At 45.5% G+C, this 17,475-nt stretch overlaps 1 protein-coding gene across 1 annotated transcript in view; it reads left to right on the forward strand.

Moving 5' to 3' along the window:
- Nucleotides 1-17,475, forward strand: part of LOC146198785 (multiple C2 and transmembrane domain-containing protein 1-like) — a 213,380-nt gene that overhangs the window by 131,194 nt on the left and 64,711 nt on the right. Inside the window, 2 exon segments of the mRNA XM_084594277.1 lie at nucleotides 558-780; nucleotides 4,145-4,274. Of these exon segments, the coding sequence (XP_084450403.1) occupies nucleotides 558-780; nucleotides 4,145-4,274 (353 nt within the window).

The raw sequence follows: 17,475 nt of genomic DNA on the forward strand, positions 1-17,475 counted from the left end.
CAAACTCTCTAGGGCTCCACAATGCCTTACGGAGCACGATATGATGCTAAAACTCCTTTCTTTCGTAGCATCAGAAGAAAACGTGTTGCGTGGAACAAGTGTAGCCTCTTTCTGGTCGCACTATCATGACTCGCGCGCCATGACCATTTGCCATCTGTAATATTTATTTTATAAAAGCCGAAATGATTAACGCCTCTACTGCCACCCGTCAGTTGGTTTTGGACGGGTTAACAACCCAATACATCGGTTTGAACTAATTGATCTGCAGTCGAGCAGAGTACGGCGCAGCAGAATGAGGCTTACACACAGATCTACGCCGTCCTGCTTTCTGTGTCCATGTCCCTATTGTGACCTGCGCTGTGCGAAGGGTCGCACAGCTCACGGCAAGGAAAATAACGCCATTATTAGGGATTCTATAGTAGTCAATCATATCGAAGCGCGCCGCGGGAATCTATTTAGCTAGGTGCTTAAGGGAATCGAGCAAGTAACTGGCTTTATACTACAGACGGAAAGCTCTTGTGTCTTCCGACTCCTCTAGACTTCGGCACATCATGCAGGCACGAGTGACCCGTACGTGAAGTTCAAGCAGGGCGGTCGGCAGGTGTACCGCAGCCGTACCGTGTCCCGCTCGCTGGACCCGTACTGGGACGAGTGCTTCACGGTGGCCGTTCGCGACCTCTGGGACCCGCTGGTGGTGCGCGTCTACGACTACGACTTCGGCCTCCAGGACGACTTTATGGGCGCCGCCGCTGTAGAGCTGCACACGCTAGAGATTGACAGGTACACACTGCGGACGTAGTAGTGCCATGGTTTCATTTTGAATCATATACAGCCGAGTGATTTCGGCACCTATAGAATTCAAGACCTTTAAAAGGCTGAGGCTGAGGGCTCTTCTTTAGCCTACGGAGATTTTAATATTCAGCGGTGCCACGCTGTAAAAAATGTGTGTGAAATTACAAGTATTTTGAAAGAAAATTTCTGTCCCCGTGCAGGGTATATCTGCTCTACTTCATTGACCAAAATATGTTCACGAAAGAAACAGTTATTTTCTTTTTACAAGCCGAAACCTTGATTGGAAGGTAAACAATTCGGTATATTTTTGTCGTCTGTTCTATTTTCTACGGCAAACTGATTTTTACTTAAGTAGTAGGTAAATGCTGAATAGAAAGCGAAATGGTATGACAACCCCGAAGGCGCTGTTCGACGATCGGCTGCGTAACAATTTCGATTGGAATAAAGATAACTAGTGGCGCCACATTGAGGTCCGTTGTTGGTTGGCTTCCCGCTACAGTGGTATATGTTATGCATTTTTCCACTTGCCTTCTTTCGGTGACTAGACAATGGCTGTTTGGCGGCCAACATTATGGGTGCCATCGAGTATTGCCAGCGCCAAGAGATATTCGTGAGATGGAGTTAGCAAAGCGTTCGCCTTAAAAATGGTGCTCATTGAAGAAATTGGCGCTTAACGCAATTTTATGGTTGTTACAGGCAGAAAAACATGTGAAATGAAAGACGAGTAATATATATATATATATATATATATATATATATATATATATATATATATATATATATATATATATATATATATAGAGAGAGAGAGAGAGAGAGAGAGAGAGAGATGCATCATAAAAAAAACAACCGAAAACGTCATATAGCATAAAATAAATTTTACAAAAACATTTCCATCAGCTGTAAACAGAAAGAACTGTAAAATCACAGAAAAATTTAAATCAGAATAGATGGCAGAACAGAAAATTTCTGGCAGGACAGCTACCAGAAAAGTTCTGTATTTTTCTACAAAACGTTTTTACATATATAGTGCGGGGCTACAAAAGCAAACCGTGCGTTCCAAATGCTTTTTGACCAAAACTGTACGTGTCCGACGTGCGCTTATTATTCACTTCTGTGCGACACTTAACTTAAGCATTGTATGGGGTTGACAGCAACACCGGCGAGCTGTTGTGGTTTCGCATTACTTTTGGCTAATCATTTATTGCATCAGTGAGTGAACTGACGGTATATACGGTTGTGCACAACACAGGAAAAACAAAACAAAAACGCTTTATCTGTCAACACCCAAATTTATCTATCCTATGAAGCAACTTAGAAAAGAAAAGAAGTACGCTTGTCGCTCATACTTGTGGGTAATCGGTGAAAGTGCCCTAAGAAAGTGGTCGCTCTCATATTGCTTCTAGTTTTCCACTCTGCCCGCTTTCATTCCGTTATTGCACGTAGCACACCGCGAGGAGCCCCAGGCACGAACCCCATGCCGCACGGATGAACAGGGCAGGATACGAGCAGGACATATATTCGTTATCGGCAACCAGAGAAGATGGGGAGGGGGGGGGGGGGGGGGCTTTTTCCTGCCTGCACATTGTTGCCGTCATTGTCTGTCGGGATTGTCGGCAACACATCGTGTGCGCTGCCGCCTGGATGCAAGGTGGCAACAGGGAAAAAGAAGGATTGTCCTGTTCCTCTATCACTCTTTCGGCAAACGCCGCTCGTTCTGGGTGTAGAGCCGCTAATGATGCAGCGCCGGTTATTACGCGCTGCTATCACGGTATTCCCTATTGGGAGACACGGTGCTGTGGATAGGCCTGATTCATTTGGAACGAATGACGTTGGTATAGGAATCGATCGCGCTGCTTCCCTTACGTTCATAACGCTGACTGCATGCTGCAGGCGAGCGTAATTAAATACAGCGAACGGTGTTATGAGGAGGTCTACGAGAAGGGGAACCTATCAAGAACATCGCCCAGGTGATGGAAGAAGCCTGGGTAAATCTAAACCTCCAACCGCAGTAAATGCAAATACATGGCCATTATGGGATAAAGAGGCAAATAATGTGATCCTTTCTACCTTTACCAAACAGTAATATACTACTATAAAACGCGCAGTAATTTAAGTGCCGAGGCATCACATTATCAAACGATTGAATCTGGAACGTGCACGCTACCAACATCATTTCATCGGCTAACAAGAGGCTAGAATTCTTTAGACGCCACATTCACAATGCGCCAAGGCACTTGAAATTATACTAGCACATAAATGTCTCATCAGATCTAAAGTCAAATATGCAACACCTGTCAGGGATTCACATCAATAATATCTGAAGACGAACCCCGAATGGTTTTAAATCACCCTACGAGGTTCATTCACTTCGCAAATTTATGCGATGTGAGTGTACAATTCTTGTACGCAGAAAGTAAATTGTCACTTCACTCCATTGCCGTCGTATTTCGTCTCCGTTTTTTTTTTTTTTCCCACAAGTTTTTCAATAGCGCATTTCACTAGGCACCTTACATATCGCACGCCACACGCGCATATCTCAACGCACAGGTCATCCGTACCAAGTTTTTCGTCTACACTTTCATACCGCAACATTCTCAGGCTTGCTTTTTCTCCCGAGCCGCATCGGTCTGGAACGGCCTTCCCCACCAAGTCGCAACCATCACCTCTCCATCAAGGTTTCTTCAAAAGATAGCTCAACTGATTTTGCAATGAACAACGTGTTATAATATTTGTAACTCCAGCCCTTATGTGTATTCCTGAATAGGGGTATTTGAGGCAAATAAACTGACTTTGCCTGACTGTTCACAAGGACTACAGTGGTCGTTTAATGACAGTGCTCACGGAATACTCGTAATGTAAAACTCATACACATCTGGAGTGGTGGGCACTATTAATTTTTCATACATGAGACAATGCACGCGTTCATTGCGCACTATGTCAGGTAGAAAGGTTGTGAAAAAAGAAAAAGAAAGAAAGCCATTTACTGGTGGAACATACAGTCAAGTCCTGCATTTCGGATGCCTGGACTGGGGCTGGGCACATTCGTCTCGAAAGTGGGACGCTGCGTTGTCTCGGACCTGGACTCAATAAGAAGCTTCTTATTCAGGCTGACTTAGACGCTGTTACGAGCGCATGTGTACCTTTTTTTGGTTTGCTTTAACCGACTTGACTAAAATCACGGAGGCGTTAGTGTCAGCTGCTAATGACAGTCGGTCGTTCTGTCGTTAGGTTAGTTTTGTATCTTTTTATTATTTCATACATGCCATCCTTGTGTTACCGAATACAAAAAAGAAAGAGAGAAGCAGAGGTAAGGAAACTGTGCCATCTGTTTACGCGTTCTGTGCTGCAGGCCGACGGACATACTGCTCAACCTGACTGAGTCCGGGAAGGCGGAAGACGCCAACGCCAAGGACCTCGGCTACATTGTGCTCACGGTCACGCTTTTGCCGGCATCGGCCCGTGACGACGTTGAACAACAGGTGGGCACCGGTCGTCACTCTCCATCCGGTGTTCGCGTTAGTTGTGCCTCGGTGAGGTACTTCGCTGTTATTGCTGTCTCTGCGTGCATGACACCGTGGCGGCATCGATAGATCAGAAAAGTTCCAACGCAGCGTAGCCATCTGGCTACGCTGAGAACGTCATGATGAACGGCGAACTGTGCGCGACAACAACGGAGAGATCTAGAGGCCGCTGAGGCGACCTGCAGTTGTAGAGGTAACATCCTGCAAAGTTGCGTTTAACTGCGCTGGGCCTAGATGGCATGAAAGTCAGCGTGTTAAGAGTACTGAGGAGGCACTATATTTTTTCTTGGGCATAGTACGGCATGATATTGTGCTAGCAGGTGGGTTGTAGCTAAGGAAGGAAACGATAGGAGATGTCCCGCCAGTATCATACCCTGGGAGCCAAGTGCGTCTGGACTGTCGTGAAGTAGGAGGTCATTTTGTCCAGTTTGTTTACTGCGGCGTTGTAGCTGCTGCGACTGGAGTTATTGAGGCGCCCTATAGCAGGAGAGGCTGTAGCGCCTCCGACGGAAATTCAGGTAGCCTCGCCTCGCTGAAGCGTGCGCAACGGCGTCGTGTTGACACAAGTTTGTAAAAAAAACACGTAATGTGCAGAACCTGCCCGCAGATGTCGACATGCTCTCGTCCAGATTCACTGCGATGACATCTTGACATCTCCTAATCTCCTCTCTTCCTCCCCTCATGTTTACATACACCTTCGCAACTTGCCCGTTAGCGCTCCGCGATGACCGGTTGCTTCTGGGCATGGACGGCGTCTTTAGGTCGACTTGAACAAGCATGTTCGTCCATTGATTCGCTTTCAGGTTCCGAAGACGCACATTTCGCTTTGAAAGGCGTCTTGTCATGGCCGGAGCATATGCAGGACCCCAAGTGTGTTGTGGCAGCTTTGGTGCCTGCTAATATCCATAAGTTAAAACCCGCGATATCCACACTATGGCTAGGATATCCACCCTACCACAGCCAACAGTAGTCAAATCTGCCTTGCATAAAAAAAAAAGAAAAAAAAATAGTTGGAACAGTGACAGACGCGTGCCTTAGTACCGAGCAACGTCGTATAAGTTTTCTTGCTTTCCTAAAGCGATATCGGAATTAAACAGGCTTTCGCGTGACGTATTCCCCTTGTCAAATGAAGAGTTCGTCTCATTTGTTGTCGCTTCTTTTTCATAGGCGTAACGTGACTAATGTCCTCGGTTACTCTTGTTTTGCGCTTACTTTTTACCAAGTAACTCAGCGTGTTGTTGCTCGTTCTATGATCGTGTCTTCTTCTGTTTGATGTTATGTTTTATCATGTCGCAGTGTTCAACGATGTACACCTGTACTGTTTTCGATTTGGCCACCGAAAGACGGCTGGTAGCATTAAATAAATAAAATAAAATATCTTCTGGGGGTGCTTAAGCCCCGCCTTTAAGGCCATGTCACGAGAGCGCTCCTCTCGACTACTATGTCAGATCCTCGTTGGTATAGACGTGGACGCAGTACTCGTCTTGTTATTAATCACTTAATTTCTTCCTCTCATACTTCACACGTAGTCTTTATTATATACAGTCGTATATAATAAAGCCAAAGGCCACCTGACAAAGACGCAAAGCTCCGCTGAACCAAGCGGTACAAACGTGCCGGGGGTATGGTGCCTAACTCAGGATGCTGGGTTCCGGAGAGGATGGTTTCTGATCTCACTTTCCCATCTGAAAGGAGAGGCCCGAGTGGCAGGTCCTGCCAAATTAGCCATGCCATCTGGTCACGGGATGTCAGGCGTGCATCCTAAGATTTATCAGTGTACGGCCCCTCCAATCACAATCTGCCACCTGCCGGAGCCATACCGGAGATTTTTATTTCACATCGCCGACGCCAACAATGCCGACGGCGGATTTTCTAGAGAACGGGCGTCTTAAATGCTGTCCTGTTAATATGGGGCCTTTAGGAAGGCCGTCAATGAAAAGAGGTTCTGATAATGAATGTTCTATAATCTTGTAAGGAATTGTAGTGCATTGGTGTCGCCAACAAGAACAACAGAAGTATAGGCTAATAATTTCACATGGCCTGTAGGCGCTGATTACGAATCTGATTAGTTCACTGCGGCGCTGACAAAGTGAGATTTACAGTAGATATTGTAAGACGAAAGCCTTTGATGGCCATTGATCGCCAGCGTGTCCGTCCGTGCGTGCGTCGACCGCGAGTGTCCGCGGCACCTATCAATCGGAAAAATAAAAACCCTGTCTCCACCGGAAATCGAACCTCCATCCCTCGGATCCCCAGCCGAGGGCATTAACCAGCTGCGCCACGCCCGGAATCGTGAAAGTGGCATTATAATTCTCCTTATCTATCGTGAGGATAATAGTAGCGATGACAATGACGCTGCAGTTAGTGATAAGGACAATGATGATAGTAGCTATGATAATGACGGTGCATTTAGTTGATCATGATAATGAGAGCAAACGTGATGCACTGTGTTCACTAGCGACGCTCCGGCTTTCGCATTTCTGCAGTGTAGATTCCACAGTGCTCTTGGAATTTTCACATTTAGGCCTCCCAGTATCAGTTAGGAAGGATACTCGGTATTTTTTCTTTGTTACCATCAGGGTACAGAGTACATTACAGATGGGAAGGGTAACTCAGGTCAGTGAAAAAGAACACGAAGCATAACAAAACGATATTTACATACAGTGTTGTCACGCAGAGCGAGACATTGTAGGAGTCGTACATATACAGTAATCATGATACACCAACAAGCGTGCAAAGAAAAAAACAAAACAAAACAAAAACGAACATGGTTACACGGGGACACATCAATGATACGGTCACACCGTAGAAATTATTATAGTGAACTATTTTCCTGGAACATAAAGCATTTAATGAACAATAATGTGAAGTGGTGATCAAAATATATAATAAAGTGCTTTTGGTACAGTAAGTTTTTCGTCTTGGTTAGCTGTCAGTACAAAACGTATCAGACCATGTGCCCGACCAAGGAAATTTATTAACTTTCGCATAGGCCTAGCTGTTTGTATACTGTTACTTAACAATATATATTGTTACCAAGGCGATAAAGCGGGAAATGGCGTGTGGCGGAGGGCTCGCGCCAGGCCCGCGGGTCATTAAAGCATATTTCATAATTATGTTATCATGTAGTCCTGTTTCTATCATCCCGCCGCGTAACATCACTTGCCACGATGTAAAATCTTGGTGGTGGTGCGGGCCCCTCCTCGTTCTGTCCCTGGAGCGAAGTCGTCCGCTCGAGTTGGTCGTCGGCTGCTGCTTCCTGGACATTGTCGCCCGTTCCTGGCCAGCTTAACTTGATTCGACCTGACCAGCCACTCTCCCCAGCCCTATCGCAAGCCCTGACCACAATAAAAGACGGACAGGAGGAGCTTGGACAGGAACTTACCGACACCACGACGAAGCGATGTCACGACCGCTAGAGCCAAGACGACACTTCATATTTCATCATATAATCAAAACGTAATAAATCATGTCGTCACTTCTTCCTATTTCTATCATCTCGCAGCGTTACATCATTTCATCATATAATCAAAACATAATAAATCATGTCGTCACTTCTTCCTATTTCTATCATCTCGCAGCGTTACATCACTTTCAACCACGTAACAATAAATTCAAATTAAACGTTCTGTTTAACTAGAAGAAGGCAACGCTTCTATACGGCGAAAATCTCATACTGCAGCCAAACTACTGCTGCAGTCTTGGCAATGGGTCTAAAGAATGTCTTGCTACCTTTCTGTGTAAGGGTAGTCATTCTTGCCATTATCGTCAAGCGAGATAATAGAAAGAAAGCAGAGAGGAGACACAGTGAGGATCGCCAGCACATAGTTGACAAAGCTTGTCTGCGAGGGGAAGAATACTCGGAGTATGCAAGAACGGGCAAAAGAAAATGACCGAAAACGTGACATGTCTCGTTTCTCCTCCAATACTTTTCTCTCCTCCTCTCCTCTGATACTTCTCGTTACGACAGAAAAAGAGAAATGAAGAGGGCGAGGTGTTAACCCGTAAAAAATGAGATTAACCGAGAGGCCTTAAATAATATAAAACCCATCTCGGAGGGAATATACAGAAGATGACAATGAAAATTGATTTTGATGGAATTAAAAGGTGCAGTAAATTACACTTCTCAGCGGACAACTCAACCATGCCGTGAGAGAAGCGAGGCAGATGGGAATGAAAGAAGACAGAGAAGGAGGCGCCGTAATGGAGGGATGCGCAATAATATCGACCACCTGCGAATCTGTAACTTGGATTGGCATCGCAGAGTACACTAATGTGTTTGTACTTCGCTTCCATTTAAATGAAGCTGTCGAAGCAGGATTCACGCTCGGGTGCTTCGACTCAGTAGCATAGTGCGCAGACCACTGAGGCACCGCGGCGGATGTAAAAGAGGCGGAAGAGTTGGAATATATCAGTCTCCAAAGTGAAAGTGTAGTGCCGCTGGCAAGCCAGCTGTCTAGGTTAGACAACTGGTAATACACACGGTTTCGAAGTCTGTTGACAAACGTGGTCCCTGATGGTCCCTGATGGTGTTAGTTGGCTTGGTTTGGTTTAAGGGGTTTAACGTCCCAAAAAGTTAGTGAGCCCCCAAAGCGCTTCCGGTTTCATTAGCGCCGTGTTTTAAAATGCACTGGCAGAACGGGTGCAGACGGCGCGCATCGCTGGGCGATCGCAAAAGCGCTGACGCCGACGACGCGTATCTGGCAAGGCATCCCGCGCAGTGTTTGATATAAGGCACAGGTGCAGGTGATGTTTGAGGTATCGGTGTTCCGCACCACTTGATGTTTTCAAACAATCCGACGTTTCGAACTTTTCAAATACGAGTGTGATTTGGGGCTCAAACGCAGTGTTGTCAGAACCGCCCTTGAAAACCCCCGCATATATCCTGCTACACGAGATTAGATTGTCCCAATGAGGAGCATAGACTCTGAGAAAAATGACGTCTTCAAGAGTAGACCACGTGTAAAATGTAGCAGTTGGAACTCTCGCCAGTTATGCTCTCTCTCTCTCTCTCTCTCTCAAAAGCGTGGTTATGTGTTCGCGCCAGAGGTGGAAATTTGTCAGGTTAATAAGTCTTTACCAGCCGCCACAGGCTGAACAAGACGGTCTCGGCTCTTGCTCATGGTGGCGCAGCTGCTTTCCGATTACGACGCGATTTCGATAACGCAGCGTCATCAGCAGGCGCCATGGTTTGACGGGGCAAGAATATGCGACAATAAAGTTGAACAGGGACTGTATTCCATAAACTCACATTTTAAAGCAATTACGCTAAAGGCTCGGCTATGCAGAAAATCCCGTGTAGTCGGCGTTGTGAACGAAACATCGCAAGCATGGCTTTCGCAGGTGGTAGTTGGTAGGTGACGTGAGAGGGCACTGGTTGGCTAGTAAATTGTGTGACGTCACGATACTGCGTGACACTGCATGAACTGCCAACTCGGATTTCTTCTTTGAGGTGGGAACCTCTTCTTCGAGACAAACTGCAAGGGGCCACGAACACACGAACAAAATATCCAGTGGCTGCGGCAAGCCTTGAGGAGGCTTCATTTGTATTGTATCACCCTATGAGAGCGCCTGAAATTACACCTATTTAAGAAGAAGACCGATTCGCCCAAACGCCACGTGAGGGATAGCTCTGTCAAAAGCCACTGATGAAGCTCCTATAACAATTTTATTCAATCAGTAGGTAGTGCCGCAGCTAATGGCCATAGACGAGACGTTTGGTTCGCGAGCACAAGTGGACTGCTGTGGTCCGGGCTTTTGCAAACAGCAGCTATAATGTTTAGCTATCGTCTGGGTAAACCAACCCGTTCTAAGTTTACGCCCGAGAAAAGCTGCTTGCGCACAGCGTTCCGAACGTCCTTTGAGCGGCCGGCGCACGGTGTTTTGAAGTGAAATCTATATAGTGCATGATGAGCTCACGTGCACTGTGAGCGTTGGGCTGCAGAGTTTGTTTGATAAAAATGCCGACCGAATTGGGCCGGAGAGAGTGGAAATAGAAAGGATGCTCTAGCATGTTTTTTTAATTTTCAGTTGATACTTTATACCTTTCTCATAATGCAGCAGAGATGCGGCAAGGGTCCCTTCCCTAAGACTCACGTTACTTTTTCTCTGTGCAGTTTATTTCAGACAAGTGTCAACACTTTACACGGCGATTGGAGACGGAAGGAAGTGAAGGCTTGTTAACAAAAGGCAGGCACCAAATTAACGGAAGGAACAAAAAGGGCCTCCAAGAACCTAAACAGAAAGCGATAACAGTGCCACTTCGCGCAGCGGCTTCGGTGTTTTGACAAGCGTTCTTGTGGTGGTCGGAGACCGCTGTTGACATAAACAAACCTTCTAGTCCAAATGTTCGCGGCGAACTGAGGTTCCTACCACTGTACAGTTCTTCTTTAGTTCTGTACTGTACGGTCAACAGTAGTGCATAAAACATGGAGCTCTTCCGAACCAGCCGAGCACAAAGGGTCGCCATCGATCGGCGGAGCAGTGCATCGCCGAAGAGGTTGCGGACGTACAAAGCTTCCTCGTCTCGCCTTCGAGCGCCGACATGTTACGACTGATCGCTTGGGTCTCGGCTGATAGCGGCAACTACACCATTCGAGCGCGCCTTTCTGAAACGAGTCTGTTTTGTGGACGTGCTTTACTTTGATCTGGATGTCGTCGATCACGATCAAGATGACGAAACTGCCGACGCAGGCAGCAGTGCACGAGGGAGGAAAGTGCGTTTTTTTTCGGCGTTACTTTCGAAGTGTTTTCTTTCGGGCTTGCGGAAGTGGAACGAAGAAATCTGGGGAAAGTTTCAGCAGAGTCGGCAGTTTTCTTGAACCGGAAGTCGGTTCAAAAGCGATGTTTATGCAAAGCGGAGTTGAAAAGCTGGATCCGAGGCTTGCGTATATACATTTTTTCAAATATAAGCACCGCAATGCATTGTACATGCGTCCACTTGTTTCGGCTCTACGTTTTGTTCTGGCCGCATATTATTTTGTAATGTGCGAGCATGAGATCCGTCGCTTGTCTATGCTTTTCTTTTGTCTTGTCCTTCAGTCTAGGCCTCAGTGACACTCATTCAACCACTTCATTTCTCCGAATCACTCGCTCGCTCACTTCACATAACTAATTGACTCATTAACTGTCTGCGCGCTCACTAATTTATCCATTCACTACACTAAGTGGCAAATTATTTACTCTGCTCACTCAATCCTTCTCACTCGTTTCAATGGCGTGCTCATTCACTCTCTTTTCACTCAATCACTCACTTCAGTGACTAGAAAGCGAACCAGTGAACCATGGTTCACTGGTTCGCTCCCTATTCACTCACCTATTTCACTTCAGGCTCACTTGTTTTCACTGAATCGTTCACTAACTTTACTGAATCCATTGGAATTTTGCCCTCTGCTTTCACACGCTCTTATCTGAAATCGAACATATCGCGTGGTAGCGTGACATTGCACAACCCTTACGACCAATCAGTTCCTGGCCGTGTCAGCTGCCACCCCTCAGAGCTTTGCACACGATTTCTCGCTCACGACGCCGACGCCGAAAAATCGGAAGCCAGAATTTCTGGAGAACGGAACATCTAACACTGTTGCGTTCAGATTACGTTCGAAATCATTTCATAAAATCTCAAAATTTTTGAATATGGACTCACTGCTTCGTTGGCTACTAATTCACTGTCTGCTCGCTCCAATCTTGAATCACTCCTCCATATATTTCTGACTTCCTCATTCACTGTCTTATCACTGTATCACCAACTTCACTGTCTGACTCGGTCATTCACTCTTTGCTCTTTCCCCCGCTTGACTTTAAACTAACTTCATTTTGCTGAATCTCTACCTCACTTCTCTTACTCATTTGTTGTTTGCCCACTCATGGATGGTATTTTACTCGGTCGAAACCTCAGCGGTCATGCAGGCATTGCGAGATAAGGGTATAGGCGAGCCATATGTGAAAGTATTGAAAGTTATCTACAATGGGCTGCACAGCAACCATAGTTCTGCATAAAGAAAGTGATAAAATTCCAGTTAAGAAAGGTGTTAGGCAAGGAGACACGATCTCCCCAGAGCTATTTACAGCTTGCTTGGAGAGTGTATTCAAAGGCATGGAATGGGAGCAGCTAGGCACCAGGGTCGATGGAGAATATCTCATTAATCCACGATTCTCTGATGACATTGCCTTGTTAAGTAACTCAGGGGACCAACTGCAGCTAATGATAAATGATCTAGACAGGAGAAGCAGAAAGGTAGGCCGAAAGATTAATATACAGAAGACTAAGATAATGCTGAATAGCCTGGGAAAGGAAACAGAAGATTAAGATAGGTAGCGAAGCGTTGGAAGGGGTTGACGAGTATGTCTACTTAGGACAGGTAGGGACCACAGACCCGGACCACGAAAGGGAAATAACTAGGAGAATGAGATTGGGATAGAGCGCATTTGGAAGGTGCTCAAACATAATTACTTGCAGCTTACCGGCATCACTCAAGAGGAAAGTGTATAACAGTTGCATCCTACCGCTACTGAGCTATGGCGCTGAAACATGAAAGTTAACAAAAAGGGTTCTACTTAAGTTGAGGACAACGCAGAGGGCCGTGGAACGAAAAATGTTAGGTGTAACGTTAAGGAATGGGAAGCGTGCAGAGTGTGTCAGAGAAATAACTCATGTTACTGACATTCTAGTCGAAATTAAGAAGAAATGGGCATCGGCAAGGCATGTAGTTCGAAAAGTGGATAACCGATGGTCTCTAAGAGTAACTAATTGGATTCCAAGGGAAGGAAAGCGTAGCAGGGGGTGGCAGGAAATTAGGTGAGTAGATGAGATTAAGCAATTCGCTGGGGTCAAGTGGATGCAGCTAGCACAGGACTGGGTTAATTAAAGGAAAGTGGGAGAGGACTTCACCGTGAAGTAGGCATAGTTCGGCTGATGATGGCGATGATGATGGATTCACTCACTCACTCACTCACTCACTCACTCACTCACTCACTCACTCACTCACTCACTCACTCACTCACTCACTCACTCACTCACTCACTCACTCACTCACTCACTCACTCACTCACTCACTCACTCACTCACTCACTCACTCACTCACTCACTCATTCACTCACTCATTCACTCACTCACTCACGCATTCACTCGTTCATTCATTCACTCATTCGCTTATTCAATCAATCAATCAATCAATCAATCAATCAATCAATCAATCAATCAATCAATCAATCAATCAATCAATCAATCAATCAATCAATCAATCAATCAATCAATCAATCAATCAATTATTAATCATACCGCGACACGCCAACTCATGCACCCAGTCATCTAATCCTTCTTTGTTAGTCTATACATTATGTCACTGACAACTGGCTGAATGGAATTGCGTGGGAGACAGCCCTTCATGCATACGCCTTGAATAATTTTTAAGGCGAAGGCCTTTCTAGGTTCATGGAACGAAATCCCGTGCGCGAGATCTGTCATATTCCGCGGGATTCCATGAGATAAGTTCTTGTCTAGCATTCTTGCCATCTGCAAATGCCACACTTGAACGCGCGCTAAGGAATTCACGCCACGTGACAGGAGCGATGGTGTACCGTCCAAGCTCACACTTGTCGGAGAAAGTGTGACAGATACTTCGCCTCTCCTTTCCTGTAAACAAATTATGTGTAGCACTGCAACGAACGCGGATAAGAGCAAACTATGAGAGGCAAGTGATAGAAGAGGAAAGGTAGGCTTTCGCCATTCTCCTCTGAAGGGACATCTAAGATACCATTAAACTTTTTGTTTCGTTCTTACCAGCTCATAAAAGCAATGAAACAAGGGCGACATTTTATTGTTTTTCTTTTTAATGTTCGCATGTGCCTGCAGGAGGTGCTGCCCTCATTGAGATTGAGACAGCTCCTCCTTCTACAGAAACTAAATCGGGTGATCATGAAGAAAAAAATTCGAGAAGTAAAGTAGACTATCTAAATATTCTAAATGTCTTAACAGGGCAGGAGCTGCAGCTCAAAAAAATAAAAAGTCACTACTGTTTAACTTCTGCTGACTAACACACGCGGTAGGATTATGCAAATGGCAATACGGAGACGCACAAATATTACACGCAAGAACAGGTTTTTGTAAAAGATGTCGCCGTTCTGCTTGAGGGAGACCGGAGCCACCCGCCCGTGCGCTAGCCCCACGATCTAAAGGAAGCACCCATTCGACAGCGAGGAAATGCCTACAGTCACTGGTGATTTTGTAGTGTCTTCAAAAGGTCAGTTTGGGCTGGCACTTCCTTCTTGCTCACCGCAGTGCAAAAGGAAGCGCTAAGGAGGCAAGTGGTATAATGCAAGAAGCGCTGCAACCAGGGAACTACTAAAGAGTAACTATAAAGTTCCTTTCTTCGCTTTTACCGGCTGAGTGTTAGGTCGTAAAATAAAAGAGACACGAAAACAAACTCCTCCATGGCGCAGCGCACCCGGTGATTATCGCGTCAACTCTGTCACGACTTGAGACCTCGCTGTCGTCGTGCGCTTTATTGCGCTTGCATTGTACACTTATCGCTACAGCGCTAGAACTGGCTGAAAGCACTGGGGGAATGCGTCAAGTATTCTAATCTGACAACGCGATTCCCCGTTCTAGTCCTGAAAAAAGCAACAACGCAGAACAGATCTCCATCTACCGCCCCCCCCCCCTCTTTCTCACACACGTATATATATATATATATATATATATATATATATATATATATATATATATATATATATATATATATATATATATTGTGATTTGTGATTGCCTGAAAGTGATTGCCTTCGCCAGTCGGACTATGACTCCAGCTGAGAAAAACTACACTATTACAATATATATATATATATATATATATATATATATATATATATATATATATATATATATATATATATATATATATATATATATATATATATATATATAAAGAGAGATAGAGAGAGAGAGCAAAGTGTACGCTTCATTTAAAGAAACATTGTATTGGACTCGACGTATCGATCGGTCCCCCGGTCCCGATTTTCGCTCTATAAATTTTTAGGCGCCAAGTACGTTATGTTCTCGCATCCTATGTATATATGAGAGAGAGAGATGGAGATCTGCTTGTGTGTGTGTGTGGGGGGGGGGGGGGGGGGGGTGTCAGGTTATGAGGAGCTCAGCTCGGTAAACCTGTTGGGCACTGAGGCAATGCATGCCGGCATGGGCGGTTAGCCAGGGAGGATGTTTAGATGCCAGAACATCTTTCGCAACTTTTAAGCGCTGCACTGCCCCTTCCACTCCCCTTTGTGCGGTCTTTCTTCGCCCATATTTTTTTTCGACTGGCCGCGCATAACAGCCCCCGAAATACACTTTTGACTACGCCACTGTTTGCCGGCACACGAGCTTGTTTTCTGTTCATAGGCGAAGGTGCAAGGGCTTCAACTTCCGGTTCTCGTCCCCATGCTTGTCTGCTGTTGTGCCTCGGAGCAATCGCTGAATGACAGGTAAAACGGAGCAACGAACCGCCGCAGCGTATCAGTGACCTTAGTGCTCGACTGCGGATTCCAAGAACGCAGGTTCAGGCCCTGCCACGACGGCGGCTTTTTGATGGTGGCGAAAAGCAGAGCCCCCTTGTACAGTGCTATGTCGGTGCACGTTAACTCAAGGTTGTCGAAATTTCAAGGGCCTCTCCCTACGGCGTCCGACGTGGCCTGAGTCGCTTTAGGACGTTAAATATCTTATAAAACAAAAATCAAAACTAAAATGTTGCAACGGAGACAGCGGGTTTTATCGTGCTGTTATCGGTTCGTACAAATGTTCTCGCATTCTCGTGCATGCGCCGGACGAAAGATCGCGCACCGGCGAATGTCAAGTATGAAAACCTGAGACACTGAAGCCATTCTGCCGTCGTCAGTGTGAAACCACCCACCACGTTCTGGGCGCATGATACATTTAACGCAATAACAGGAAAATAGCACAGTTCCTCGAACATGATTCGAACATACAGGACAAAGCGGGGAACTCCCCTGGTCGCTACATTAGGCAACTGTGTCACACCGGCAGCCCAAAATAATAATAGTAATAATAATAATAATAATAATAATAATAATAATAATAATAATAATAATAATAATAATAATAATAATAATAATAATAATAATAATAATAATAATAATAATAATCATAATCATCATCAGCCTGACTATACTCACTGCAGGGCGAAGGCCTCTCCCATATTTCTCCAATTAATATGGTTCTGTGCTAGCTGCATACACTTGACCCCTGCGAACTTAACCTCATCCGCCCACCTAACTTTCTGCCGCCCCCTGCTACGCTTTCCTTCCCTTGGAATCCAGTTTGGTACCCTAACCCAAAATGCCAAAATGCAGCCCAAAATGCCGCGCGTTAAACAACAACATCCTCTCTCTGTGCGCCGCCGTCTTCATCAACTTTCATTTGCGAGCGAGTAAGCCCCAAAGGAAGACCATGCTGGTACTTGCATGCGCAAGCCAAGATTTGAATGCGCGTGCACATCTGCTGGGGCAACCGTGCCACTCTGCAGGCGCTAACCATAAATGTGCTCTGTCGGAATTTCGGACTGTTCCTCGTCGCTGTGGTGGCAAAAAGCGGTGCTGTAAAAAGTTACCTCGTTTACGTGCAAACATGAAGGTAATTTATTGCCGAGAAGTTCCCACAAATCTTAAAAGCGACACCTTTTCGAGAAAAGAAAACATGAAATTCGTGAAACGCTTTGCACTATGCACTGAATTACGGAAGTTCCTGGTAGTTCATGACAGGTGCTGACATGTACTGTAGACAAAATCGCACCAGATGGTACCGCTAAAGGTGCATTCCCGTGTCTATAATTCACACTCTCCAGAAAGGGTGCATTGAGTTACTGGTCAATGCATTTTTCTCAGTGGGTGCAGTGCTGCTTGCTGCACCATTTAAAATGATGCATTATTACCTGAATGCATCATTTCTGGAGGGTAGGAATTATAGACACGAAAAGCGTACGATTTTGTTTAAAGTGTGTGGAACAGACGTCAGGGCCTAAGTTATGCTGAGACAGAGGCATAGAAGGTACATTCTCAGAGGCTTAGAATTATGCCATTATAAATGTTCCAAAATTCTCTTAATGGCAGTACGTTACCCACACTTGCACGGTTCCTTCCATTCATCTCC

The sequence above is a fragment of the Amblyomma maculatum genome, chromosome 2, assembly GCF_055883805.1.
Source record: "Amblyomma maculatum isolate TAMU_Amacu chromosome 2, ASM5588380v1, whole genome shotgun sequence".
Taxonomy (NCBI): Eukaryota; Metazoa; Arthropoda; class Arachnida; order Ixodida; family Ixodidae; genus Amblyomma; species Amblyomma maculatum.